This window comes from Camelus ferus, chromosome 9 (assembly GCF_009834535.1).
Source record: "Camelus ferus isolate YT-003-E chromosome 9, BCGSAC_Cfer_1.0, whole genome shotgun sequence".
In the NCBI taxonomy this organism is placed as follows: domain Eukaryota; kingdom Metazoa; phylum Chordata; class Mammalia; order Artiodactyla; family Camelidae; genus Camelus; species Camelus ferus.
The window spans coordinates 13,329,847-13,356,954 of record NC_045704.1 but is presented as its reverse complement, the minus strand read 5'-3'; the positions used below and the strand labels follow the sequence as shown (position 1 = coordinate 13,356,954).

Genomic DNA, 27,108 nt, shown 5'->3' with positions numbered 1-27,108 from the left:
GATCTTGGTGGTGGTGGTTTGGTGGGAGCTGGAGAGAGCCCACCATCAAACGGGTCACTAGAGAATAAACTGGGTGGAAGGATGTGGGGAGGGGGAGGAAGGTGGGATCAGGACCACATTGCTCACAAGCTCCTGGAGCAGACACCTGTGGACAGATCCACGGTTGCCTTCCTCAGCCCGTGTGCCCTGGGGCAGGGAATTGTGTGTGGGTAGGAGGTGTCCCTAACTGTACTCTCCCCAGCCTCTCTCTGCCTTTGTCTCCTCATTAGTAAAGGGGAGATACCATACAAACCCCTCTCTGGTGAGTATTAAATAGGATGGTTTATGAACAGGCCCCAGCACGCAGTAGATTCTCAACAGATGGTAGCTGATAGCCCTTTACTTTGAGGTAAGGCCTCCATTAAGGTATAGAGAGTCATTTCAAAAGAAATGTTTACCTCTGTGTGGCAGAGGTAGGAGGTCATTCCCACCGAAATTACAAGCAGTTGAAGGGGGTCTATATGCAGGTGCTTGGTCAACCGATTAGGGTTAACTCTGTGCTCTAGGAAAAATATAACTTTCATATTTTTCTACAGTCGTGAGTATAGGTTAGGTTAAGCTGTAGTAACAAACAACCCCCAAATCTTAGCTTAGCATAACAAAGTTTCTTCCTCACTTGTGTTCTGGTCTGTATATGTCTGAGACCCAGGCTGATAAAGCCATCACCATCTGGAATCCTGCAGATCAATGTGGCCAAGGAAAGAACACCCTGAAAGCTCTTATACCAATACTTAAAGGCTCTGACACAAAACTGATATACATAACCTCTTAGAATTTGTTAGCTCAACCTAGTCATGTGACCTGAATGAACCACAGAGTCCGGGAAGTTCAATTCTACAGATGGAGATGGATATATTGGGTATATGACACTAATAACTCTCACTCTGGGAAAATCAGTAATTTGGTAGAAATTTGAGAATATTGAGAGAGAAGACATCAGCCAAATGAGTTTTCTACTGTTTGCTTATTCCAAGTCCCATTACACATCATTCGGCTATAACCACATTAGTTTCTGTCCTTGGCTTGCTTGGGTTCAGTCATTTAATTGTGTGGCAGAGATGCCTAGATGTCCCCTTAATAATTATTCACCTATGATAGGAAAGTTTCACTGGACACATGGCTGCACAACTAATGACTACATTTCCCAGGCCCCCCTGCAACTAGCTTCTTGCCATGTTGAATGGCTTCTGGCCAATGAGATGCACGCAGCATCTGAATTATAGCACAGCCTTCAAAGGCAAGGAACTTGACATCCCTTTCAACCTCTCCCTTCCTGCTACTGTACAGGGGATGGGGTGTTGGACATTGCGGTGTACATCTTCCACTATAGGATGGAAGCCTTGTGTTGTGAATGGTGGGGCAACAAGCTAGAAGGTTAGAGGAAAGACATGATTATGGAGGTAGGCATGCCCCAAGATCTTTGGGATGAACTGGCAAACTGGAGACCCAGGAGAGCCGACATTTAGTTCCAGTCCAAGTCTGAAGGCCTGAGTACCAGGAGAGAAGATGGTGTGGTTGTTGTCTAAAGGCTGGCAGATCAAGACCCAGGTAGAGCCAATGTTTCAGTTTGAGTCAGAAGGCAGGAAGAAAGCTGATATCCTACTTCTGAGGGAGTCAAGCATAAAGAATTTCTTCTTATTCAGAGACTTTTTGTTCTGTTCAGGCCTTTTGTGCAATCTGCTTTACTAAATCTGCCAATTTAATATTGATCTCATGCAAAAACACCCTCACAGAAACACCCAGAATAATGTTAGACCAAATATCTGGGCACCCTGTGGTCCAGTCAAGTTGCTACATAAAATTAACCATCGTAGTCCCTGATACTGTGGAATTTTACTCACTGATAATATCACTTAGGATTGCTTATTCTTGGGCTATTACATGAGAGGGAAATAAACTTCTGTGTTATTTAAGCCACTGTTACATTAGTCTTTGCTAAAGCAACTGAATTAGTGTGCTACCTTATATTTTCCAAAGATATCTCCTATGCCCTCACTTCCCCCATTAAAAAGCAGAGTCTCCTTCCCCTTCCCCTGAAGTTGAATGGGCTCATGGCTCACGTGTGGCTGTTGCAACACAGCAGAAGTGACGCTGCATGACTTCTGAGATCAAATCAGGAAAGGCAATGCAATTTCTTCTTTCTTAGCTGAAATATTCCAAAACTTCAGCTATCAGGCAAGGAATTCAACTGCCCTGAAGCCACCAAGCTGTAAAGAAGCTCAAACTATCCTACACAAAGAAACCACACGGAAAGCCTTGAGGCGCCATGAAAATAGAGACAGCTCCATCAGGTCCTGACACCCTCTAGCCTCTCTGCTCTTCTAGCTCCAGCCACTGTCTGACAGCAAACACGGAGTGACTCCAGGCTAGAACTGCCCAGAGAGCCTTTCCCAGTTTTATTACCCACAGGCCTATCAAAGATAATAAAATAATTGTTGTTTTAAGCCACTAATCTTGGGGCTGATTTGTCACACGGCAATAGCAAACCAGAACATCTGGTATAACTTTTACAATGTGAGAGATGGAGTCATTTTTAATAAATCTAAGGAGAAATCCTACCCATTTTTCATTCCAGAAACTTTTCTAAATCAGCCACCAGGGCCCTCTGCTCCTGAATAACTTAGCATTTATGATACATTATCCCTTTCTTTTGCTGCCCTTCCTTGGTGTATGAAGGTTCTTCCTTTCCTGGCATGTAAATGGTTTCTAAAATGGCTCTCAAAGACCTCCACCTCCTGGTATTCATGTCCTTGTGTAATCCCCTCTCCTGTGAGTGTGCTGGATTTAGTGACCTGCCGTTCATGGCAAAGGGGATGGGATGTCCCTTTCAAGGCTAGGTTATAATAGGCTATGACTTTAGTCTTGCTTGCTCACTTTGATGAAGCTACCTGTCATGTTGTGAGCTATGCTATGAAGAGGTCCCAAGATAAAGAAAGGAGAGTAGCCTGAAGCCAACATCCAGCAAGGAATGGAGGCCCTCAGTCCAGGATCTCTCAAGGAACTGAATCTTCCCCCAAACCATGTATATACAACAACCATGGGCTTGGAAATGGATCCTTCCCCAGGTGAGTCACTGGATGAGACCAGAACCCCAGTCAACACATTTTTTTTATAGCCTTGTGGAAGAATGCAAAGCAGAGGACCTAAGTAAGCCACACACAGGCCCCACCTATAACTTCCATCTTGTAATATACATCTGTAACTTTAAAATACCCATACATTATATTTTCCTTTATTAGAAGAGTCTTACTATATCATTTTCTCCCTTTTCCCTTTGCGTGTACAATAAATAACAAATTCTACTAGATTCATTGTCTTAAAGTAATGTGCAAGAGAAATTTGTAATTACCATAGGAGAGCTGTGAGTAGGGGAGGGCCAGGGTCAGCTCTGGATATGAAAAGACCCTTCTAGGTCCATGTTGGGGATGAGCTGGAGGAGAGGGACAGAAGGCTGGAGCCTATGAGTGGGGCTGCGTAAGAAAGCCCCATCCAAGTGACACAGGTCAAGCTGGAGCCTCATACAAACTCTTAGGAGCACCCATGAAGACCAGACAATTTTGGCACATCTATCTCCCTCTCTGAGCTTTGATTTCCTCATCTGTAAACAGGCCATAATTATCCTAGATGTATTGGTTATCTATTGCTGTGTAACAGACTAGCCCCAAATTTAGCAGCTTAGAGCAACAATAAACATTTACTACTATCTCACACAATTTCTGGGGGTTGGAAATCCACAAGTGGCTTAGCTGGGTAGTTCTGGCTTAGGATCTCTCATAAAGCTGCAGTCAGAATGCTGATGGGGACAGCTGTCATCTGAAGGCTTGACTGGGGCTGGAGGCTGTGCTTCCAAAGTGGCTCATTCAGATGGCTGGAGGACTTGGTTCCTCCACATGTGTGTTCTCCAGAGCATGATTGTTTGCATGTCCTCAAAATATGGCAGCTGCCTCCTCTAAAGCGAGTGATCCAGGAGCGAGCCAGGGTGAAGCTGTAGTGACTTTAATGGTCTAACCTTGGAAGTTACATTCTGTCATTCCACAGCATCCTGTTAATCACACTGGTCAGCCCTATTCATTGTAGGAAAGGATGACACACAGGGGCATATGTACCTGGAGGTGAGAATCTTTGGAGCCCATCTTGAAGGTGGGCCTCACAGATGCTGATATAGCATCTTTATTATTACAAACAATTTTAACTTCAGAATTATCTCAAAATTTTCTCCCCTCTACTCAACAGCTGTACTTTTGAGAGGTCCATGTCTGCATTAAAAGTCCCTTCTTCCTTTTCTGTAACTGGAAGGGAGGGAGGAAGGGCTAATTCATTGGGCTGGACTAACAGACACAAAGCCAGCTTCAAGATTAATAGGAAACACTCTTTCTCTCAAGGACATACTTTCTCACTTACAGAGAAATATTGTTCTTTAAAATCATCAAGTGTTGGAAATTCTATCAGTAAAAATGATACATCCCCTCTTGTCTGTAGGATCTAAGTCATTTGATACAGAGTAGCAGCCTCAATTTTCAACCCAGGTGCAGAGCAAAGGATTTCTGGACCCAACACTCCACATCTACATTCATTGTAGTTTTCAAGGATAAAAGACCCTGGTCCCCTTCACTGTCCACACTTGATGTTGACCCTGCTTTGCTTTAAGCCTATCATTTAGTTGTCTAAACTTAAACTCCTCTCTTCCTCCAAATCCTATCATAACTATACCTTTTCCTTTGTCAAGATGCTCCATGATTTCTCTGTTGTGTGGTCTCCATCATCTCAAGGGATCAATAAACTTGACTGTCTGACTATGTTCCTGGTGGTATTAGGCTGAGGGACTAAGACACCTATAATCTTCAATTGCATGGCTTCCAGCCACCCTTGGGCCATAGATTCCCTTCTCTTACATGCCCAAACAATTCATCATCTGACCCCAGCCTATTTTTCTAAATCTGAGCGTTTTTTCTTACTATTTTATTTTTAAAGGAGATATAATGCTTTTCATAAAGTACACGTCTTGTGTGTACATCTCAATCAATTTTTAACATGTGCATGCCCAAATAATCTCCACCCAGATCAAGATATAGCGTATTTCGGGCACCCTAGAAGCCTCTCTTGGAGCCCCTCCCTGTCCACACCCTGCCGATCTATCACCATGGATAAGTTTTGCCACTTTTTTAACTCTTAAGTTCTTTCTGCCCCGGGAAGGGCTCAAGGGCTCAATATTTTCAAACTTCTGAAAATACCGCAGGACTGAATACCTGACTAAAAATTATAGCTGCGATTGAATGTGTAGCCGGCGGAATGGCGCCACGACCAGGTCCTAAAGGGAAGTGCCGACTGGACAATCACGTGATACGAGCCAAGCCTCCCCCGAGCAGGTGGCACAGGTGCGGGCGGCCCTGCGGGGCAGCGGCGCGCGGCGGCCATTTTGCGGGGCGCTCACGTGAGAGGACGCACGCGCAGCGGGGCGCTCACGTGACCAGGGGCGCGCTGCGGCCGCCCGGGCGGACCCGGCGAGAGGCGGCGGCGGGAGCGGCGGTGATGGACGGGTCCGGGGAGCAACCCAGAGGCGGGGGTGAGGCGGGAGGCGGACGGGCGGGAGGAGGGCGAGCCCCTCGCCGGCCGACCCCCGCCCCCCCATCCCTCCTGCCGGTCTGGGGCCGTGCGATCTCCAAGCACTCCGGGGCAGAAACTCCCGGATCCGGAGCTGCCAGCCTCCACCCCCTCCCTCCCCGGGGGTCCCCGGCTCTCTGGCCTCCGCGTCCCAATCCCTTCCAGTCTGGAGCTCTTGGATACCCGAGAGGCTAGAGAACCCCAGAATCCAAGCCCCCGGGCAGGCCCGGGCTTGTTGCCGGCACCACTTCCTGGTGGGAGGGGCGGGTCTCCCCTCTGTCCCCTCAGGCCAGGGGTCTGGATGCATGAAGTGTTTCTTCAACATCCTCCCCCGGAAGAATGAAAGATAGAGGCCCAGGACCCCTGCCTCTTTCTGCATCAGGCACTCAATTGCCCAGGTCCCCAGTCACTTTATCTGCCAGGGACCCAGAAGTGCAGGGCCCCCTAGTGTTGTCCTCCCATAGGGATCATGAGCCTTACCGCTTCCCTGAATCCCTTAGAACCCAGGAGTCCAGGCACTTCTTCCCTCCTTTCTCCTCTAGGGCCCACCAGCTCTGAGCAGATCATGAAGACAGGGGCCCTTTTGCTTCAGGGGTGAGTTTGAGGTCTCATTATTGCGGAGCGGATTTAAGGAGTGATGCCCCATTCTGATTCTGCACCCCCCCCACAACTCCATTCCCACTCTTAGTTTCATCCAGGATCGAGCAGGGCGAATGGGGGGAGAGACACCTGAGCTGGGCCTGGAGCAGATTCCCCAGGATGCGTCCACCAAGAAGCTGAGCGAGTGTCTCAAGCGCATCGGAGATGAACTCGACAGTAACATGGAGTTGCAGAGGTGTGGCCCCTGGGACCCAGGAGTCAGGACAGTGTCCCCCTTCTCCATCAGTACCCAGGAGTCCCAGCTCCCCTGGGAGCCTGGAGTCCAGGCCCACAGCCCCCTTTCCCCTCAGACCTGGGGTGTAGGGCCCCAGCACTCAAGTCAGCACTCTGGACCCCTAGCCCTCCCCTCTCCTAGGATCTTGAAACCCTCCTTCAGGGAGTCATTTCTCCCAATGCCCTAAATGTCCATCTTGTCCCTTTTCCCCATGATGGCCTCCTGCCATTCATTTGAGCCTGGCTCAGGCCTCAGTTTCCTTATCTTTGGTATGGAGTGGACGCCAGAGTTTCCACACTCTGCCTGATCCTTCCTCCCCAGCACCGGCTCTCCTCTCTCCTGCAGGATGATCGCGGCTGTGGACACAGACTCCCCCCGAGAGGTCTTTTTCCGAGTGGCGGCCGAAATGTTTTCTGACGGCAACTTCAACTGGGGCCGGGTTGTAGCCCTTTTCTACTTTGCCAGCAAACTGGTGCTCAAGGTGGGCAGCTGCAGGGCTGTGAGCTCCAGGAGGCTCCCTTCAACTGGGGCCGGGTTGTAGCCCCTTTCTACTTTGCCAGAAAACTGGTGCTCAAGGTGGGCAGCTGCAAGGCTGTGAGCTCCAGGAGGCTCCCTTCGGACCCACAAGGACCTGGGAGTTGCAAGGTCAACCCTTGTGGCAGCCCTGTAACCACAGAGGGAACGGAGAAAGACAGCTGTGGGCCAGTTATCTGCTTTTTCTTTCATTTATTCATTCAACAAACATTTATTGGGGCTATGATGTGTGTGACCTATACTTGGCACCCAGGACATAGCACCGGACAGAACAGGCTAGGTCCCTACTCTCATGGGGCCCACAATGCACAGTGCCTGTTAAGTGAAATAAACTAGAGTCATGTGATTGTGCACCATGGTCAGGAAAGACTTCTAAGAAGAGGTGACATTACAGCCAAAGTTGGAATAACAAGATAGATTCAGTGATGTGTAAGGATGAGGGGAAAGGCATCTGGGAGAGGGCACGGCAAATGCAAAAGCCCTGAGGTAGGACCAAGTCTGGTGTGTTGAGGACAATGAGGCAGCCCATATGGTTAGAACAGAGTGAGAAGGCGGATAAGGTGAGAGATGAGGGTAGACTGAGGGGTGTCGTGGGCCATTGCAAAGCCTAGCTTTACTCAGAGAGTTAGGAGTGACTGGCTGGCTTTAAACAAGAGAGTGAGGTGACCTGATTTATAAAAATATTTTCTAGCAAGTATGACAAAATGTTAATTGTAGAATCTAGGTTGTGTGTATATGCCAGTTCACTGTGAAATTTTAAAAATTTTCTCTCTGAAGATTCTCATGATCAAATATTGGGGGAGGGGAAGCTCCACAATATTGTTTTGCCTCCAGTGGGTAGAAAAAGGGATTTGGGGGGACAAGGGCAAAAACTGGGATGCTGGGTACCACTAATCATACTGGCAAAGGACTGACCTGGACTCAGGTAGCAGCAGTGGATGTGGGGAAGTCGATTTCTTGATGTGTTTGCAAGACTGGGCTGATGGGGTTGGAGGTGAGGGGGACAGCAATCAGGGTGATGGCAGGGCTGAATGTGGAGCTGGGGACAACAGGTGAGAAGCAGACAGATAAAAGGTGGGAAGGGAAGCTTAGGGAGTTGAAGAGCAGGTCATAGGTATGGTCTGAAGGTCAGAAGCCTTATCTGGGAAGTGACATTAGACCTGAGCTTGGAGGGATGAATGAAAATTCCCTTGGTTGTGGCGAAAGAACCAGCATGTGCAAAGATCCTGAAGCAGGGAAAGAATTTGGTGGGAATGAAGATATGGAAGAAGGGTAACGAGGTACAGAAAAGCAGCAGAAAACTGGATCAGGTCAGAACCTTCACACAGGGCCTTGTGGGCCAAGTTACGCTTTTGATGCTTATCCCAGAGGTACTGGGGAGCCACAGGTTTGTGAGCATGGCAATTGACAGTGATGAGATCCAGCTTATGATTTATGAAGCTCATTCTGACTGTGAGTGGGAAAGAGACTGCAGAAGGGCAGAAGGGGAGACAAAGAGTTGAGAAATGAAGCTTGGGGCCACTGTCCCCAGACAGTGAGGACAAGGCTTGGTCCCTAAGGCCCACCCCGCTCCCTGCAGGCCCTGTGCACCAAGGTGCCTGAACTGATCAGGACAATCATGCGCTGGACACTGGACTTCCTTCGAGAGCGGCTGCTGGGCTGGATCCAGGACCAGGGTGGTTGGGTGAGGCCCCTAACGCCATCCCGTCCCCCAGTCCTCTGGGATCCCTGGGCCTTCCTGAGCCCACCACAGTGGAGGCCCATTCCCCACTTGCAAATCATCAGATGTGCTCTATAATGCGTTTTCTTGTGTATCTGATCAACTCTTGATTCATCTAATCTCTGTTGACCTCTCTGTGACCCCTGACCTCCTGGTGATCTCTGACCTTCCAGTGACCCCAGACTGGACTAGTGCCTTCTGCCCTCCCTGCAGTTATCAAATTCTATGATAACTCTTTGACTCCAAGTCTTTAGTACCCATTAATCTTAGGCCCTTTACCTCACTCCTGCCCTCTGACCTCTCCCTGCCCCTCTCCCTCCCTGATGCCTCATGTGCCGGCCCAGGGGCTATCCCTTGGCCAAGTTGCTGAAGTGCCCAATGTCCCTGTCCCCAGGACGGCCTCCTCTCCTACTTTGGGACACCCACGTGGCAGACAGTGACCATCTTCGTGGCCGGAGTGCTCACCGCCTCACTCACCATCTGGAAGAAGATGGGCTGAAGCCACCAGCAGCCTTGGACTGTGTCTTTTCTGCATAAATTATGGCTTTTTTCTGGGGGAGGGGGGACTTGGGGCCATGGGCATTTTTCTTACTTTTGTAATTATTGGGGTGGGGTAGGGTGGGATGGGGAGAAGTGGTCTGGGGTGGGCAATAAACCTCTTTCGGGCCACACATGAGTCTGAGTCACTGGGGCCACTCCCTGGTTGTTGCAGGAGACCAGTCTTCATGTGCTGACACATGTTTTTTCTGAGGGCCCTTGGTGCCCTCTTTGGGTCAGTGATGAGTTTAGGTCCCAGCCCTGCCTGCAAAGAGCCCACAGTCCTGAGGGGGATGGGGGCAACTTGAGATCACATGTGTTATGTGTCGCAGCCTAGAGTGCTGTGTTGGAGGAAGGACTGGGCAAGGCCCAAGCCCAGCAGAGGAGCCTGGGGCCTGGGATGGGGGGTGTAGGCAGGGGCGGGTGGTGGTGGTTAGAGATCAGGGCAGCAGGGTGCAGAGAAAGCCTCCTGGACCTCCAGGAACTAGGGCCTGGAAGCTTCCACCATATGGGAACACAGGAACTTGCACATGTACTGAGGTGGAGAAATGGGGGAGGAGGGATGGGGGTGCAGACCTCGGGAGGACTAGAAAGGAGGGGAGGGTTCTGGAGCCTTTTGGGGAAGCTCCTGGGGTTTGGAAGACTGAGGAGGCTAGAGAGAAGGTCCAAGGAGACTCCAGATGAGGCCTGAGCTTGTGCGGTGTGGCCAGAGAGGAGGGACGGGCAGGAGGCTGACAGGGTGTGCCAGGAGGGGCTGGAAGAGGAGGAGGAGCTCTGAGGTCTGGCCCTGTACCTGGGTGGGACCCTCCAGGAGAGGGTAGGGGGTGGAAAGATGCCAAGCTTAGAAAAAGGCACAGTAAAAAAAGAAAAAAGGGGTGAGTATAGTTCAGTGGTAAGAGTGCTTGCTTAGCATGCACGAGATCCTCAGTTCAATCCTCAGTAACTCCATTAAAAAAATTTTTTTTTAAAGATTCACAGTAGATTTAGACACAAGAGCAATCAGAAAAGGGGATTACAGAGATTAAGTTCACTCAGAGAGTCACGATTGTCTCCTCTCTGGCTCTCTCTACCTCCTCTGTGTCTGTCTCCGTCTCTTTGTTTCTGTCCTCCTCTCTCTGGCTCTTTCTGTCCCCTTCTCTTGTCTCTGTTCCTCTGCCTCTCTGTCTCTGGCCCTCTCTGGGTCTCCGTCCCCCTTTCTCTGTCCCTGTCTCTCTGGGTCTCTGTACACCACACCCCGTATGCTCCCCCCAACTGTCTTTCTTCAGACCATCTTGTCTCCCCCCTTCCTCTCCCCACCCCTGTGAACACTTACCAGGTCACCTCTGCTTAGATGGAACCTGCCGGAGGCTAAAGGTCTTCCGGCTGAGGTATGAAATTTGGTGAATGAGTAACTCAGGTCCCATTGTGACTGTGTGCCTGGGGCAACGGCCCCTCCCCCAGAGACTCTCACCAGAGACACCAAGTCCTGGGAGAGGTGTCAGATAAGATAGCCGTGAGGGGAGACTGAGTCACCACCCAGAGAGAGGGGACAGGATGGCCACAGGCGGGAGCCCAGGGAAAACATCAAGGGAACTAAAAAGACAGTAAGACCCTGAGTCAAAGCTCACTCAAGGCCGCACCTTGGGGGAAGGGGCCAGACTTGCGGCCGAGCCAGGCCTAGTTCCCAGGGTCCCAGCCAGACTGTAGTCCACCCCGAGGAGATGATGTCAGTCCGTGGGGCCCCACCCCGCCCCTCTGCTGGAGCCCCTTGCGGAGCTGAGTTCAGCATGACTCAGCACAGCTGCTCTCTTGGCCACTGGCCCAGACACCCCCTTAGGACCCCAGATACTGAACTAGCTGGAATCCCCTTGCTTGGGGGGGTGCCCTGCCTGGACTTCTTGGAGAGGCTTCTCTGCAAAGCAGGCCCTGACCTCTTCCCCCAGCGCCACAGCAGCTTCAGCTACCCTGCCCCAGCCCACCAGTTATTTCTATTAGGGCACTTAAATAGGGTCAAGTTCCTGTCTTTGTTTCTCTTCCCCTCCCCAACCAACAACAGGGAGCTCCTGATGGGAGCCAGCTCTGCCATCCAGACACCAGCCTGGACTGGGTACACCTTACAAGTGTCCATTGGTTGAAGACAGATGTCCCATCCACAGGTCTCCTGTGCCTCCTTGTTTCCCTAGGACCCAGTGCTTCTCTGTCATCTTGAAGGAGCTTGTGTCCGACAAAACAGGGACAACTTCAGAGAGATCGCTTTCAGAAGCAAAAATGATTCCCAGTCTCTGGCTGCCTTCAAACTAGTCTCCACGAAGTGCAGCCTCACAGAGAGACCCCCCCCCCAAAGCTCCAGTGTCATTGCACCTCTTCCCATTGCAGTTCCCCTCAAAATAATGAGCCCCTAAAAATAGCCCTTTAGGTATTCCAAGTAGACCAGATCATCTTTCCAGGGCTCCAAAGGGCTCTCCAAGACCCCCTGCCTCTTTTAAAAGCCCTCACTAGGCTTCCAGAAACACTCCCTTCAACTCCGAGGCTGAACCCCAGGACTCTTCACGTCCTTTTAATCTTGTGGATCACCTCAAGGGTGTAAAGACCTCCCCCAAGAAGTTTCCAGGAAAACATGGACTTCTGTTGTGAACTCTTAAGGCTACAGAAACCCCTCTACCTTTGAACAAACCCCAGGGCTCCAGAACCCCCAACCAACCCACCTCTCAGAAAGTGACCCAAGGTTCCAGAAATAATATCTCGCAGCCTTCCAAACTTCCCAATGATCTGGGTACGCCCTTATCTCCCAGAGCAAACCCCAATCATTTGGAGATTTCTGCATTTCAGAGGAACTCCCAGGGTTCCAGAAAAGTACATGCTTTGACACAACCCCAGAATCCAACCTACTTTCCTGAGACAGCCCCAGGACCCAGGGATCATTACTTTCCAGGGCTCCCAGTGTTCTTATTAATCTTTCACCTACCAGAGTCCTCCCAGTATCGCTTGACTTCCCAAAATTAGCCCCACAGTCTATGCATCCAGCAAAACCCCCCAACCCCCAATTCCCCGTTTCACAACAGCCTCGCGCTACAGGCGCGTGACTTCCCCACCTCCCGAAGTGGGGGGGGGGGGTCTGGGACTTGTCCCCGCTCCTGATTGGTCATGTGTGGGCTCCAGGACCCGCCTCCCACCACCGCAGATTGGCTAATGGCCTTCCCTGACCGCCCCACTTCCGAGGGCCCGCGCGCTATAAAAGAAGCCGCCTTGCCCACACCCCCTTGCAGTGCGCTCGGCGGTCCTGCGGATCTGTCTCTTGCTTCAACAGTGTTTGGACGGAACAGACCCAGGGGACGCCCCTTGCTCCAGCCTCCGACCACCCTTCAACCTTTTTTCCAGTCGCATCCTTCAGAACCAGCCACTGTGCTATCTTCAGCCTCTGGGACCAGCCAACACCGTTTTGTGAGCTTAACTCCTTATTACGGATCAACCATGAGCTCCCAGATTCGTCAGAATTATTCCAGCGAGGTTGAGGCCTCTGTCAACCACCTGGTCAACATGCATCTGCGGGCCTCCTACACCTACCTCTCTCTGGTAAGGGTCCCCAAGACGCCCCCGGCCCAAGTTTTCCTCAGCTGCGCGCCTTCGGCGCTCTGCGCAGGCGCTGGCCTTTGTCCGATTGGTTATTCAGAAGGCGGAGTTAGGACTCCTGGCGTCACATCTTGCTAACCATTGTTCCTGCCATCTCTTCCCGCAGGGCTTCTATTTCGACCGCGACGATGTGGCTCTGGAGGGTGTTGGCCACTTTTTCCGCGAATTGGCTGAGGAGAAGCGCGAGGGCGCGGAGCGTCTCTTGAAAATGCAAAACCAGCGCGGCGGCCGCGCCCTCTTCCAGGACGTGCAGGTAAATAATGTGGGGCAGCGGACTACATCTCCCAACTGTCCTTGCACTGGAGGCCACTAGACCATAGCTGTTTAGGTACCGCCGAGGTTTCTGGGAGATTGAGTTCTGTCTTGTGTGAGTTGTTACGGCTGCAAATGGAGGCGCCCACGGTTCCCTCAAGACGTGGCAGTCCAGTCCACAGCGTGTGGTATCGTGGAACGTGTAGTTATAGAACACTGATGGATGATAGATGCAACTTTTTTTCGGACTAAGCCGTTACTCTTGCAGCTACTGGAAAATTACTAGCTTTTAGTCCTTTCCAGAGTGTGGCTTGTACTGAGCCCTCTCTTGTCTGTTTGTATAGAAGCCATCTCAAGATGAGTGGGGTAAAACCCAGGATGCTATGGAAGCTGCTATTGCCCTGGAGAAGAACCTGAACCAGGCCCTTTTGGATCTGCATGCCCTGGGTTCTGCCCGCGCAGACCCACATGTAAGTGTCCCGGTTCACGTCTGCCCACCCTTAAACCTTCCCTGGAATGAAGCTTACATTCTGTCTGGGGTTGGGGGGGGGCGGTAATTAGGGTTTTTAAATTTTAATTAATTAATCAATCAATTGATTGATTGATTGATTAATTAATTAATAGGAGGTACCGGGGATTGCACCCAAGACCTCGTGCTTGCTAAGCATGCACTCTACTGCTTGAGCTATGCCCTCTCCCCCAAGCTTACATTCTAACTAAAGCTTTGGTCTCATTTGATTGGGGCAGATTTCTCTGTGAGCCTCATTTGCCCCATCTGTCACATTGTTAGATCGGTAAGTGGCAACAGTTTTCTCTTCTGTCACTCAGCTCTGTGACTTCCTGGAGAACCACTTCCTGGATGAGGAGGTGAAACTCATCAAGAAGATGGGCGACCACCTGACTAACCTCCGCAGGCTCTCTGGTCCCCAGGCTGGTCTGGGCGAGTATCTCTTCGAAAGGCTCACCCTCAAGCACGACTAGGAGCCTCTGCAACCCAGCGGCCTTTACAGAGCCCCTCTGGTGTCAGGGCTTCTGCCTGAAGCCTCTCTGCAGTCACCAGGCAGCTTTTTAACCATCCTGGAGCCCTCTCCCAAGCCTAGGACCAAATAGAAATAAAGCTTTTTGCAATGGCTTGTTTTGTGTGTGTGGTGTGAGAAATGGGGTGGGATCTCACAGAAGCTAGGCTTCTGGCTGGACTAGGCTGGCAGGAAGAGAGGAGTTGGTTCTCTTTACTGTTCTAAGGCAAGTTATTACCTGTGGAGTGTTGCAGTAGTGGGTTCTCTGCTTTGCCCGGCTGTTGCCTGCTGCCCCTTCTCGACGGTAGAACCCAGACTCCAGGGAGAGTCTAGTAAGACCTGGGGTTGGTCACTGGAAGCAGATGCTGTTAAAGATACCAGACTGTAACTAGAAACTTGTTCAGATGAGTGATTGCGTTGCCAGGCTCTGCCAAGCTCTGAAAGTAACTGTCTCTGGCTCAATTCTGGGAGGTTGAGAATTGTGAGCTCCTTTATATGGGTGAGTTGAGGCAATTATGTAAGTTATGCATCTCAACCAGAACTCACCCTCAAGTCTTGACTTCCAAAGGCTACTTGATACCCCTCTCAAATTCTAAGAATAGTAGGTAGAATCCAGCACGTGGATCTGAGCAGCTGGGAGCATGTGATGTGAAAGAGGTGCTGAGCTAGGGCTTTAGGGCTCAGCACTGAAACAGGATGTGAAATTGTCCAAATGGGAACTGAAGAAGCTCGAAGATGGCTTAGCAGGCAGTTCCTGGGCCTAACAAGACAATGTCAACTCTGACCCCTGTACCCTTTCTCTGTCTTAATCAAAGAGGAAATGGCTGCTGGACATGTGTTCTTTTGTCTGCTCAGCACCAGGCCCTCCTGCTGGTGATTCTGGTGGGGGAGGGGGCTTCTGGTGGGGGAGGGGGTAACAGGAGGGATGATCACACATCCAAATCCAAACAATTGGAGCTTTCTACTCCCCTGAAAAGCCATTGGTTTAGAGATGAACATGTAGCCTAGTGAAGACTAGAACTGAAAGGAGAAATATTTGTTTTCAGTCATCCAGCTGGACAGTAGGGCCAAAGTCCAGAGGACACAGAGTCCTGGAAACAGGCTCTAAGCTAGTTCAATAGAAGTTTCTGCCATGATGGAAATGTTCTGTATCTGCACTGTCCAATAGGGTAGCCATGAGCCACATGTAGCTGCAGTGGCTGTTGAGCCCTTTCTACTGAAGAAATTAATTAATTTAAATTTAAACAGTCACATATGGTTCATAGCTTTTCCAATGACACAGCCCCTTTGTGTCAAAGAGCTTGCACCAACTTTTTGCTGCTTAAGTCAAAAATGAGAGGTGACTTCCTTTGAAATAACCCTGGAATCCAATGGCAATCCAAGTCTCTAAGGCAACAGGATGAGACAAGAGGTCAGGGACCCACTGGTGGGCAGGAGGAATAGGAGGTAAAGAGGAGGGAGAAGCCAACCGAGCCCTCACGTCAGACTAGACCTGAGATTCTTAAGTATAGCTGTATTTTTTCATCTCTGGACAGACTTCAATCACACTCCCTCTGCCCTTCCTCTCCCAACTGCAAACCAAGTGCATCAGACACAGCACAGCACACATGAGGGGCCCCTCCCTTTCACCAAATTTGGGGGCAGGGCACAGCTTGGGGATGGAAGAGGCTTGAGGTAAATATGAGGTTCTAGAATCCAGTGGGCTGAGTTCTAGACCTGGGGAAGTTACTGGGTTGCAGCAGTGGCAAGGTTCCAGATTCAGCAGCCGGGACCTAGAACCCAGTGGTTTCATGGTGGGTCTAGCAGCTGGGGTTGTGTGTGGGGTTGCTGGGGAAGACAGCCAGTTGTCCTCAGCAGAGGGATTTCCTGGAGGGCACAAAAGGAGGAGATGGGTCTGGTCCAGAAAAGGCCAGAAAGGCATCTAGGCCAAGACAGCACATTCTCCAGGAGGAATGAGAAGCCAAGTGGGTCTGCCCCCACTTGCTTGGCCAAAGTGTGGCGGAAGAGGGGAGGACTGGTGGAGGCAGAGGGAATCCTCCAGGCAGAGCTGGGCACCCCAGGGAGGGCTAGATCAGAGTAAACAGGAGTGCACTGGCCTGTAGCCCAAGTTCTGGAGTTACAATGGAGGATGTATATTCAATTATGTCCCTGAAAAAGCCCCAGCTCTGAACTTGATTGTCTTATTAGCAGGGACTCCACGTGGTTTCCAGTGCAAGGTGGCCCCTAGGCCAGGCCTGAGCTTGGCATGCTAGGTATGCTGTAGAATTAGCAAGCCGTCAAGGGCTCTAGGAGCCACAGCATGGAAGGCAATAGACCAGGTTTCCAAAAACCGCTGGCACCACAGCAGGGTAATGGCAGATTTCCTGGCCTCTGGAACTTGGGCCAGGCCTGGGAGACTCCAGGGCACAGATTGTACATTCTGGAACCCAAGAAAGGCACGCATAGTGGATTCTGGAGTGTTGGGGATTCCAAAAGGGGGGCTAGAGGGGCTGGAGTGTATGGTGGAGGGGACGGGGCTGTGGACCCCATGGAGGGTTAGGGATCTGAAGTGGAGTTTAGGAAAAGTGCCATTCTGCATCCACCCTCCGGATAAAGAAGGCAGGGCTGGCAGGGAGTGTGGGGCAGGGGTCTTAGTTGCGCTCCTCGCCCAGGGAACTGGCAGGGCTGAGGGGCTCGCTGGGGGTGCTCAGTGAGCTGGAGGGCGCTGTGTCCACCGAGCCGCGCTTGCTCCCGCCAGAGGAAGAGGTGCAGGAGGCGCGGCGCGGCCACTCAGGAGCGCGGATATTGCGCCGGTCCTTGGCGGCCTCCTCGTCCTCATCGTAGCGCTCACCGTCTTCATCGGGTGGTACATCCCTGGGCTCCTCCTCATCCTCGCTCTGGTGCGGGCTCGAGTGTCGTGACAGTGAGGGTGATGGTGGCACTGAGGCTGGCCGTGGGTAGCGGTAGCCCTGGGTCTGTGTACAGAGGTGTGGGCACAAACCACAGAGTGAGCAGTGTCTCCCTACAGCCTGCCTGGGCGTCTAGCTTTCCTGAGGCCTTCTGGAGGGCCGGACACCCTACCCCACCCCACCCTCTAGCTCCTGGCCCACTAGAGAGACCCCGGGTCCACTCACCGCGTCAGCCTCGTGGGGCTCGTAAGTGAAGTGTTCCGGAAAGGCCTTGGCCAGTGCCATGTGGCGCGCGGACATGTAGTACTTATAGGAGGTAAAGAAAGGGAGCAAGGATCAGGGGCGGACTCGGCTCCCGCCCAGATTTGGAAAGGGTGAGTTGAGCCCTGGCTACACCATTCATGCAAATAAACACGTCTTGCGGTGGGTTCACGGCTGGCACCTAAGCCAATTATCTTATCCATCTTTCTGGTCCCACCCCTTATGCAGATAAGCAGAGCTGTGAATGGACAGTCTGAGTCACACCCACTTAACAAGGTGGAATTCTCCACTCAGGGACCTCTTTGGCCACACCCTTATGCAAATAGAGGATTTTGAGTTGGTCTTCCTGCCAAAGTTGATTAATTTCTTAAAGGGACAGCAACCGTTACAAGTAGAAATTTAACCGCGCCCTTTGCGCCAGCCTTTGATGCTGAGGAACCAGGGACCCAGAGAGGCTGATTCACCAGCAGAGGATGGGGAAGGGAGTTATACCCGGCCTAGGTATTTCCAGTCCAGAAGATCAGAGAGGCGCTCCGTGCGGTTCCGCTGGATAATGCGCTGCCGCCGGCTCTGCTGGCAGAAGCTGTAGAGGAAGGAGGTGAGCTGCGAGCAGGAATCATCCAGGCTGCGGAACCGCCGGTCCAGGATGTAGATGCCTGTCGGGGCCAGGACGGGGTCTCAGAAAACAGACTGAGGAAACCCTCATTCTCTCTGAGACTCTGCGGCACCAGGACGCGTCTTCCCATTGGGACTCAGGAGTCCACCCCACTCCTCTCTTCTCTTAGTGACTCAAGAGTCTACGCCCCTCCTCCCCAAGATCCAAGTCCCGGCACTCAATCCGGGCTCTGACCGTAAGCTGAGGGGTCTGCGATGTGTTCCTCCATGAAGCAGCCGAAGCCGGAGAGGTTGGTGGAGATACTGGGGATACCCATGACCGTGCACTCAGCTGCGGGAAGGCACGAGAAAGGCCCGGTTAGCGTTCCCCTCTTTATGGTCTTGAACTCCAATAAAAGCTCCAATGGTGCCCTCTACTGGTGACTTTACCAAGTGCTGGGCACTGTGCGGAGCAAGCCAGGAGCCAGAAAAATCAGGGTGTGCGTTAGACTAAATATCATAGTCCCTATTTCTTAGAGGGGAAGCTAAGAGGCCGAGATAAGAGGGGGAAAAAGAGGCTGAGAAAAGGGAATTCACTTGCCCTAAATCCTGAGGGTAAGGAAGTGTCTATAACTGATAAGAATGCTAATTTATTGGATCAGGGTACTCTGGATCACGTCTACCATTTTAATTAATTCTCACAAACTATAAGCTACTTTGTGCCAGACCATACTGTTTTGGTTAGCATATAGCTTCAGAGTCTGTTTTAACACGAGGTAAGACGAGGTCTCATATTATCATTATCACTGTGTATGCAGCACTTTCACTGCCCTAAATAATGCTGAGAAATGCCTCAAGGAGTTTATTATAATTCTTATACAAGTGTTTCTAAAAAATTAGACCCTAAATATAATAAGGCTTATAGGAAAAATAGGTTTGGGGCTGGTCACACAAAACCTATGCACCATTTTAACCATGGCCGAAACAAAACTGGCAAAATTCCTAATTATCACACAAGCACAGTCTCCGCCACACTCAGTTGTGTTAATGAACTGAATTTAGCTTTTGTTGTTTGGGGGACCAAACAGTAGCAAATTGGGGTAAATCACATGTGAACTCTGACATCAAGCCTCTAATGACTCATCCATCACATGAGCTACTGTGTCACAAAAACACATGCTACAGCAGAACAGACTGTTGCCATTGTTTCTGTTTTGCAAAGGAGGAGCTTGGGGATCAGGGAGGGCAAGTGCCTTGTCCCAGGATCATGCCAGACACTACACTCACCTGGCGTGTAGCCCCAAGGCTCATAGTAGGAGGGGAAGACCCCAAGGTGGCAGCCACGGACAAACTCTTCATAGTCCACGGGGAGCAGGGGGCTTGTGGAGGAGAGGAACTCTGGGTGAAAAATCACCTGGCAGGGAAAAAGAAGGATTCAGCCGAAGCACCTTATGTAGCTACTCCCTGGGATCCCAGAGTGGCTGGGAGACAAACTTGTCTAAAGTCACACCAGTCAGTGTCATGACAAAGATTTGAATCGCAGTCTGTCTGCCTCGGAAGCTAAGGTTCTTTCTAAACATAGTAATCCTTTCATAAGCTTGGAGAGATGGGGAATGTGAGGACTAGGCTCCACTCCCTCCATGACTCCCCCATCCCCTGCCCCCATCCTTTACCATGTCCAACCCACCCTGGCCCAGGCCCTCACCTTGACCCTGTCGGCACTACTATTGAAGAGGCCAATTCGGCGGATGGTAGTCAAGATAGGGTCCGAGGAGTCATCCAGCATATTGTGGGTGCACACAGGGGGAAAAGACTGCCGCTGTAGGGGCCACAAGTGGGGTGAGGGGTTAGGGAAGGGACAGAGGGCTCCCTACTTCCCATGAGCCATGCTGAACCTGGGGACCCAAGGAGACCGCAATTCCCACCAGGTTGTGGGGCAAGAAACCCAAGAGATTACCAGGAGTTGTCAATTTCCTACTTGGTTCTATCTGTAAAGGTTTTTTTTTCTCCTTAACCACCATGAGCCAAAAAGTAACTACAATTCCCAGTTGTCTTTGAAGCAAAGCCAGGGCTAATATGCCTCATGGACTACAGGGAGCTCTCTTGTTCTATACTCTGGGCTGTCATCAAAGAAATTCAAAGGAATAGAAAGGGGGCAGAGATAGTGCCAATGTGATAGCAAGCTTCAAGGGCTGCTGGAAGGTATAGCTTTGTTATGAAAATCCTGGATCTCTTTCTCTCCAAGTCCTCTTTACTCTCCATCATGTAAATCCCTCCACCTCCACCCTCAAGAGGCCCAAAGACACCACAATACCCAAGAGTCACTGGAGGAAGACAAAGCTAGTGTGATAGCATCCTTGGGGGCTGCTGGGATGTTCTTTGCCGCTGTCCCATGATTTCTCTCATTAAAAGATCTACTCATCTTCAGTCAGCTGACTCCAGGAGCCTGGGAAACTGCAACTCCCAGCAGCAAGCACCATGGCTGAACCATCCTCAGTGAGGCAGACTGCTTTTTGGGTATTGGAGATTATAGTTTGGCCAAAAGCAGTTCACACTCTGTTTGGGTAACTTGGCTGTCTAGGCTTCCACTCCCCAGGAAATGGATCACCAACACTGATCACAGGTACCAAAGACTCTCAACTCCAGAGAATAAAAGAACTCTAATTCCCAGAAGTCTCTGGGGCAACGGAAGAGTCAATGTAGCAGAAATTCCAGGGGCTGCTGGGAGTTACAGTTCTCATTTTGTGACCGCCAATTTTCTCTAAGGTTTCCCATTCATCTAATTAACCCCAGGTATCTAAAGAAGTTACAACTCCCAGGAGCATCTGGGGACTAAGACACAGCCAGTGGGATAAGAAACAGCAGCTGCTGAGAGTTTTCAATGTTTTGTTTTGTTTTGTTTTAAACCTTTATTGTGGTATGATTCCTGTACAGTGAACTACACATAAGAGTTTTCAATATTCTTCAGGGAATAAGTGTTTTAGCTGAACTCCTGGTTCTATCCCTAGAGGTCCGACAAAATGACCACTCCCAGTAGTCTCTGGGGGAAGAGGTGGAGGCAGCCTGCAGCAAGGCCCAAGGACAGCTGGGAGTTGTAGTTCTCCTTTTGTGACTATCTTGACTTTTAAGGCCCCTTTCACCTTTTGTTCATGGATCACCCCTCCAGGACACCAAGAAACTACAACTCCCAGCAGCTCCTGTGGCAGAATAAGCTGTAGGAAAGCAGGCTGCCCTAATGGCTTCTGGAAATTGAAGTTCTACCAGTTTCACACCCTAATGTGGATTCCTAGAATAAGGGCTGCTAATAAAGCAGAACTCCCAGCAATCTCTGGGGTCAGAGCTAAAATGGCAAGCTGCCTCCAGGGCTGCTGGGATTCACCACCTCTGCTCAGGAGTCCAAACCATACCTGTGTGGCAAAGATGGCTCTCTTCATCATAGTGAAATCCTCCTTGTCCAGCATCTTGTTCATGTCTGGGAGGCTCCCCCTGTAAGGCGAGCAGGGGTTTGCATCTGGGAATGGGTGACGAGAGGATTAGAACCCAGGAGGATGTAGGGCTGAGGGCAGGACACTCACACCAGCAAGGATTCATAAAGTTTCCTCCCAAACTTCTCCTTCACTGTGTTGGCTGTATCCCTGGAAGGAGAAGAGCAACAATGTCACATACACACCCACTGCCATTTATGGTTAGGCTTCTGGGGCAGCTGGGGAGTTGAGGTCTGAGCAGAGAAGCCCTGGAGATTTCTGGCTGGAGGATGGAGACTCGGGGAATAGGCCCTGGAAGGCTCAGATCCCTTGTGCCTTGCATCAGCTGTGTGGCCAGGGACAGGTGGCCTTCCCTCTCTGACTTCAATGACTCATCTGTCAGATGGGGATAAAAATAGAAGCAACCTCAAAGGTTTGAAATGAGAATTCAATGAGGTCATGACAAAAAGTGCACAGTGCCCAGCACACGAGCCTTCCAGAAATGTCAGCTATTATTAGGACCTGTGCTAGTCCTGGCAGTGGTGATGCTAAGCCCCATTTTATTAAAAGGAAAATGTATGTACCCAAGTAAAGCTAGCAAAGAGCGTGACCCTACAACTTCATTGATAGTCCTCTGTTCACAGTCCTCTCATTGCTCTGGCCTCATTTTCTTACCCCAGCTCCCTAGGGCACTCTGCTCCAGCCCCACTGGCCTTCTTGCTGTTTCTCAAATATACCTCAGGGCCTTTGCACTTGCTGTTCTCCAGATACACAGAGCTCCCTCCCTCACTTCCTCTATTGGTCTCTACCCTATGGCACTTTCTCAATGTAGGCTGTCCTGACAACCCAGTCTCATCTTACAGTCCTGCTTTTTTGGACAGAACACTTTCTATAGAATTTTCTAGAATGTGAACTCAGTGAGGGCAAGGATTTTATCTTTCTTGTTCACCGCCGTGTTTCCAGTGCCTGGAACAGCACCTGGCACACAGTTGGAGCTCAATGAGTATCTGATGGCGAGGGAATGGGTTTTACAGATGAGGAAACTGAGTCTGGGAGAGAGGGAATGGTTTGCCTAAAGATACAAAGCCAGAGAGGGACAGTGGCACAAGCGAGACCGTGCCAGTTTTGTATCAGAGCCTCGGCTGTGCTGTCACAGTTGTCCTGCCTGCAGCTGTGACTTCATCCTGCCCCTAAGCTGTAGGCATCTGCATCAAGTGACTTTACTAGGAATCGGGTAGCAGACAGTCGATCGTGTTACAGGTAACAAAACAGACGCCAGGAGACACAGGGGCCCCAAAGCACACAGCGGGGAGTGGGAGCCGCAGGAATGCTGGGCTAAGGGATGCCAACCAAAGCTGCTTGCGCACGGCTTGGCCCTTCAGGGTTTCCACGTTGAAGTTGTTGGTCCGAGCCGGCATGATGAAGAAGGCGACCACTGTCTGCTCGCTGCCATTCACCTGGGGCAAAGGAAACGTGTGGGTGAGGATCACATGGGAGAAGGTGGAAGCTGCCCACCTTTTCCACCCCCAAGACCACTAGGACCCTGCCATGCCCCTTTCTGACAAGGAGAATTATAAAACAGAGCTACCCATTCACACATGGGTTTCCCTGTCCCCATCTCCCTGGGTCTCCATTCTCCCCAGTCGTGTACTGGTTTTTCTCATCCTCCTTCACCCCCTTGCAGCCCAGGCCTTACTCTGAGCAGATAGTTGAGCCGGGCCAAAGCCTCCAGGAAGACATCAGCCCCCTTGTTGGAGAACTCATAGCGGCCAGCAATAAAGAAGTACAAGGTCTTGTCCAAGTTGAAGTCCAGGTGCCTAAAGAAGCCACAAGGTTGGGTAAAGCCAAGACCTCACCGTTTAGCCCCGGCCTTGAAACTACAAACCCCAGAAGCCATGGGGGCAAAGAACATCTTAGGATAGAGGCATCATGGGAACTCCTGGGAACTGTGGTTCTTTTCTCCTTAGATGGGGATATCCTTAACTTCTCAGCTGTTGTTCTGATGCTCAAGAACTTAAGAGGCTGAGCCCTCAGCTGTCCCCTCTGTTGGCCCCAGGAGTCTGGGCTCCCAACCCCCTCCTCTCTCAAAACCTAGGTATCTGGCCTACATACCCATAAAAATGGCCCCGCACAAACTCCTGGATTCGAGCCTTGCTCTGAGCATGGAGGTTCTGGAATTCATGCATGGCAGAGAATTTCTTCACATTCAGTCCATTGGGGGTCACGATATCTGGGATTGGGGGAGAAGGTCCCACATTTCATTTCTTCATTTCTTCATTCAGATCAATGTGGCTGAATGAATAAATGAAGGAAAGACCCCTTTCCTTTCCAAATTTCTGTTTCAGTAGCTCCTCTGTGAGCTCCTGTGGTGACCCAGCTGCCCTGCCACTCAGATACCTTCTTGCCAAATATTGCTTGTTTATGTTCACAAGCATAACTACAGCTCCCATCAGCCCCTGTGAATGGCTAACCAGACAGGGAACCAATCAACTTCGGGGCTTCTGGGAGTTGTAGTTCTTTTGTTTCCCCTATTCCAACCTGTGCTAGAGGAGTGATTCAACATCCCCTTCCCGCTTTTCTACCTTCAAGCCTCTTTTGGGGCCCCAACCATTTCCTATTCTCAGAGAAATTAAAGCATATCAGTGAAAAACCATAACCCCCATTAGCTCTTGGGGCAAAATTGCAGAAACATAAGAAGCTGACCAGCCAAAGGCCTTCTGGGAGTTGTAGTTCTCACCTTATATCCATTGAGAATGGACACTATAATTTGGGAAGAATAACTGGTTCCAATACTGTTTTTCTCAAAAGCAAAAGCCAATGAGCTTCCTTCCTCTTTCAGAAGACCAATATCCACATTAGCCAATAAAATAATTTTACCATTTCTGAAATATTAAAGAAACTACACCTCCTATTAGCCTCTAGGGTACATAGCCAGGCAGTCTCATATGCAGGTCACCAACCTAGGGCCTTCTGGGAGTTGTAGTTCTCTGCTCTTTACAGCAAAAAAAAAAAAAAAAAAAGAAAAAAAAAAAAGGTACTGGCCTTGGTACAGCCTACCTCATACATGTCTATGAACCCCAGCCTATTTCCTACCTGGTTTCCTTTTGAGCAGGTGCTGGGCCTCGATGGCGGTAATCTGGGACACGGTAGTGAAGACATGAGCGCAGTGGGCTGCTGCCCGCTCCATGCAGTAGCGGTGATAGATTTGCCTCTCACCTGCTTCCTTGTCCACATTGAACTGACCAGGGAGGGAGGGCAATCAGATTAGAAAAACTGGGGAGAAGACAGAAGGTCCAGACTCCAGGGTCTTAGGGGAGATTGGATTTGGAAGCTAGACTCCTGGGTCAGATGGAGGACGAGGCTGGGGACTTGGACTCCTGGGTCCTGAGGGAAGAGGGAACTTGATCCCCTGAGGGAAGAGGGACAGCTTTGGGCTGTCTGAATGCTGGCAGCCCCCATCTCCCACATTCCCAGCTCACATTCTCCAGGTTATTGTAGAAGTCCACAGCACCGGCACATAGGTATCGCCCCAGCAGCGTGGCATGGGTGGTGAAGATTGTAGCCACAGGCAGCCGCCGGGCACGGCACAGGCAGAGCCCGACGCCCGCCAACCACTCATGGAAGTGCGCAACCACATGTGGTTTCTCCTCGCTCTGGGCCAGGAACTGTGGGGCAACAGAGAAAGGGCCACTTTATCTCTATGTGTGTTGTGAAGACAACCAGTCAACCCCAAGATGGATGAGGAAGCAGGGGAGAGGTCAAACTGTCTCCACTACTGCACAGAATGGGTGCTGGCCCACTGCAATCCCCATCAGGCAAGGAACTCTAAATCCTTGAGGCAGTCAGACTAGCTGACCTCATCCTCAGAGGCTGATGGGAGCTGTAGTATTTTGGCCAGCCTTCTAAGTCCCACCAGGACTAATTGGAAAGACTGAAGTTTTAGTATGCCCAGGTCCCGTGCACAATTCCTGAAGACTCTTTATGTTGATCAAGAACAGACCTATACCCAGTAACGGGCCGAAGGACTACAACTCCCAGAATGCCCTAGGACCAGTTCGTTCATCAACTGTTTGTTCTAGGCTATGGGAAAGAGTTTTCTGAGCCTTTTAAAACCTAAATGGGGGTCAGAATCAGGATTCCTGGTTCTCAGACAGGCTGGAGATTCCCAAACATCCAGGGACCCATCTGAGAGGCCAAGTCCCACCAATATTGATACAATTAGAGAACTACAACTCCCAGAACTTTCTGGGGTGAGCCCTCCCCTCACACCAGCATCCCCAAGGGCCAACGGCTTAGGATTCCTACATTTGGAAGATTGGAGTGAAAGAAGCTGGGGTTGGGACATTGGGTCTCCGAGGAAAGAAGAATCTGGGCCCCTGGATGTCCATGTTCCCAAAGATCAGAGCTAATCCTTGGATTAAAGGACCTACAACTCCCAGAATTCTCTGGGAGAAACCAGCCACCCTCTGGGCAGGGGCTCATGGCCACTGTAATTTGGGGCCTGAGGTCGAAAGGGGTAACATAGGGACCAGTAGTGGGGCCTACCTCACCCAGGAACCAGGTGGTGAGGAAGCCAAAAAGGACGGCATCGTTAGCCTCCCGGTCGTACCAGGGCACCCCGATGTTGCACGTGTCCCACAGCTCGCCCTTCCAGCGCTCCAGGGCCCAGGCTGAGGCCCCCACGTCCAGGAGCACCACCAGGGGGCTCCCCTCGATCAGCCAGCGCCCGAAATACACCTGGAGAGGCCACAGGGAGGCTAAGGGTTTTGGCCACAGGTCTCTGGACACAGCATCTGAGCTTCTCCCATCCTCAGGCAGAGGCCTGGAGTCACGGCCTTGGTTCTTCTACCTTCTGTTTCTGCTGCTAATTTCTCACCTGCTGGTTTTTTTCTCTACCTGCTGGTAGTTATTCTCACCATAATCTTTTCCCATCTCTCCTGCAGCATCTCTCCGTCCTCTGCTTAGTTTCTGTATCAGCTGCCCTTCTCCCACTGCTGCCCCCCTTTTCTACTTAAAACCATACCTTGTGCACATCCTGTCTCTGTGCCCCCACTGCCTTGTTTTTCCACCCTGCTAGTCATTTCTCCAACCCGCTGCCTTTTTTCTGTGTTTGCTGCCACATTTCTCTCACCAACCATCCAGCTGCTTTTTCCCGTCATCTTTTCTTTCAGCCGCTCACTCTTACCACTGGATGCTTCTTTTACTGTTCTCACTGCCACCTTTCTTCCACTCGCTTCCCTGTTTCGGATCCTTACCCCATATATTTGCCACTTGTGTCCGCTTTCCTCCACCCAGAGGCCTATACTCCACAGCCTCATTTCTAACACTGCCCACCCACTTTCCACGCCCGGGGGCTGCATTTTTCTACCCACTGCCATGTTTCTAAGCTTTGTGGTCTCATTTCTGCCCCTGCCACATTTCTCTGACTGGTTGCTTTTCTCCTGAGATTGTGGCCCAGATCCTGGGCCTGCTGCCACAGCTCTATCCAGCCAACAAGCCGTCATACTCCTCCCCAACCTGGCTTTTCCCGGCTTTGCAAGCCTGCCCCCGAGGCCCCTCCCCCTCCCAGCTGTTGTCTGCCCTTTCGTTGGGGGGGGCTATTCTTAGGCCCCCAGCATAGGGACAGCAGCTGCCCTGGGGGAAGGACTGGGCTGCCCTAGGGTTCCTTAGGGACACAGTCCTGCCTGGCTGGCTTCCAGACCCCACCCCAAACTGGAGT

The 27,108-nt window shown here is 50.9% G+C and overlaps 2 protein-coding genes across 6 annotated transcripts in view; one reads left to right on the top strand and one right to left on the bottom strand.

Moving 5' to 3' along the window:
• Window positions 1-5,474: 5,474 nt before the first annotated feature.
• Window positions 5,475-14,299, top strand: LOC102512073 (apoptosis regulator BAX). 3 transcript variants are annotated; one of them, XM_032485587.1, is made up of 8 exons: window positions 5,554-5,602; window positions 6,183-6,234; window positions 6,329-6,480; window positions 11,362-11,365; window positions 12,551-12,857; window positions 13,021-13,167; window positions 13,511-13,636; window positions 13,995-14,299. In XM_032485587.1, the coding sequence occupies exons 1-8, from the start codon at window positions 5,569-5,571 to the stop codon at window positions 14,145-14,147; spliced, it is 975 nt and encodes a 324-aa protein (XP_032341478.1). In that variant the 5' UTR covers window positions 5,554-5,568; the 3' UTR covers window positions 14,148-14,299. The 3 variants fall into 3 exon arrangements, with proteins under 3 accessions (XP_032341480.1, XP_032341479.1, XP_032341478.1); XM_032485589.1 differs by lacking the exons at window positions 11,362-11,365; window positions 12,551-12,857; window positions 13,021-13,167; window positions 13,511-13,636; window positions 13,995-14,299 and adding exons at window positions 6,860-6,995; window positions 8,628-8,737; window positions 9,113-9,363 and having other exon boundaries at window positions 5,475-5,602; window positions 6,329-6,475; XM_032485588.1 differs by lacking the exons at window positions 11,362-11,365; window positions 12,551-12,857; window positions 13,021-13,167; window positions 13,511-13,636; window positions 13,995-14,299 and adding exons at window positions 6,860-6,995; window positions 8,628-8,732; window positions 9,163-9,360 and having other exon boundaries at window positions 5,486-5,602; window positions 6,329-6,475.
• A 1,376-nt stretch (window positions 14,300-15,675) lies between these two features.
• GYS1 (glycogen synthase 1) overlaps window positions 15,676-27,108 on the bottom strand; it is a 23,093-nt gene continuing 11,660 nt past the window's right edge. For all 3 annotated transcript variants that reach the window (XM_014561141.2, XM_006173814.2, XM_006173816.3), the window contains 14 exons: window positions 25,935-26,126; window positions 24,869-25,054; window positions 24,483-24,627; window positions 23,502-23,619; window positions 23,086-23,206; window positions 22,740-22,846; window positions 21,501-21,560; window positions 21,333-21,411; window positions 19,631-19,744; window positions 19,213-19,339; window positions 18,182-18,277; window positions 17,824-17,987; window positions 17,296-17,376; window positions 15,676-17,136 (listed from right to left, as the gene is read on the bottom strand). In XM_014561141.2, coding sequence (XP_014416627.1) covers window positions 16,813-17,136; window positions 17,296-17,376; window positions 17,824-17,987; window positions 18,182-18,277; window positions 19,213-19,339; window positions 19,631-19,744; window positions 21,333-21,411; window positions 21,501-21,560; window positions 22,740-22,846; window positions 23,086-23,206; window positions 23,502-23,619; window positions 24,483-24,627; window positions 24,869-25,054; window positions 25,935-26,126 — 1,914 coding nt within the window. In that variant the 3' untranslated portion in view covers window positions 15,676-16,812. The remainder of the gene's footprint in view (window positions 17,137-17,295; window positions 17,377-17,823; window positions 17,988-18,181; window positions 18,278-19,212; window positions 19,340-19,630; window positions 19,745-21,332; window positions 21,412-21,500; window positions 21,561-22,739; window positions 22,847-23,085; window positions 23,207-23,501; window positions 23,620-24,482; window positions 24,628-24,868; window positions 25,055-25,934; window positions 26,127-27,108) is intronic.

Bases quoted from the DNA above. Each gene is read 5' to 3' on its own strand.
- LOC102512073 (XM_032485587.1), top strand. From the start codon at position 5,569: ATGGACGGGTCCGGGGAGCAACCCAGAGGCGGGG. The intron at 5,603-6,182 runs GTGAGGCGGGAG...TTTCTCCTCTAG, and splicing joins GGAGCAACCCAGAGGCGGGG to GGCCCACCAGCTCTGAGCAG. The intron at 13,168-13,510 runs GTAAATAATGTG...CTGTTTGTATAG, and splicing joins CCCTCTTCCAGGACGTGCAG to AAGCCATCTCAAGATGAGTG.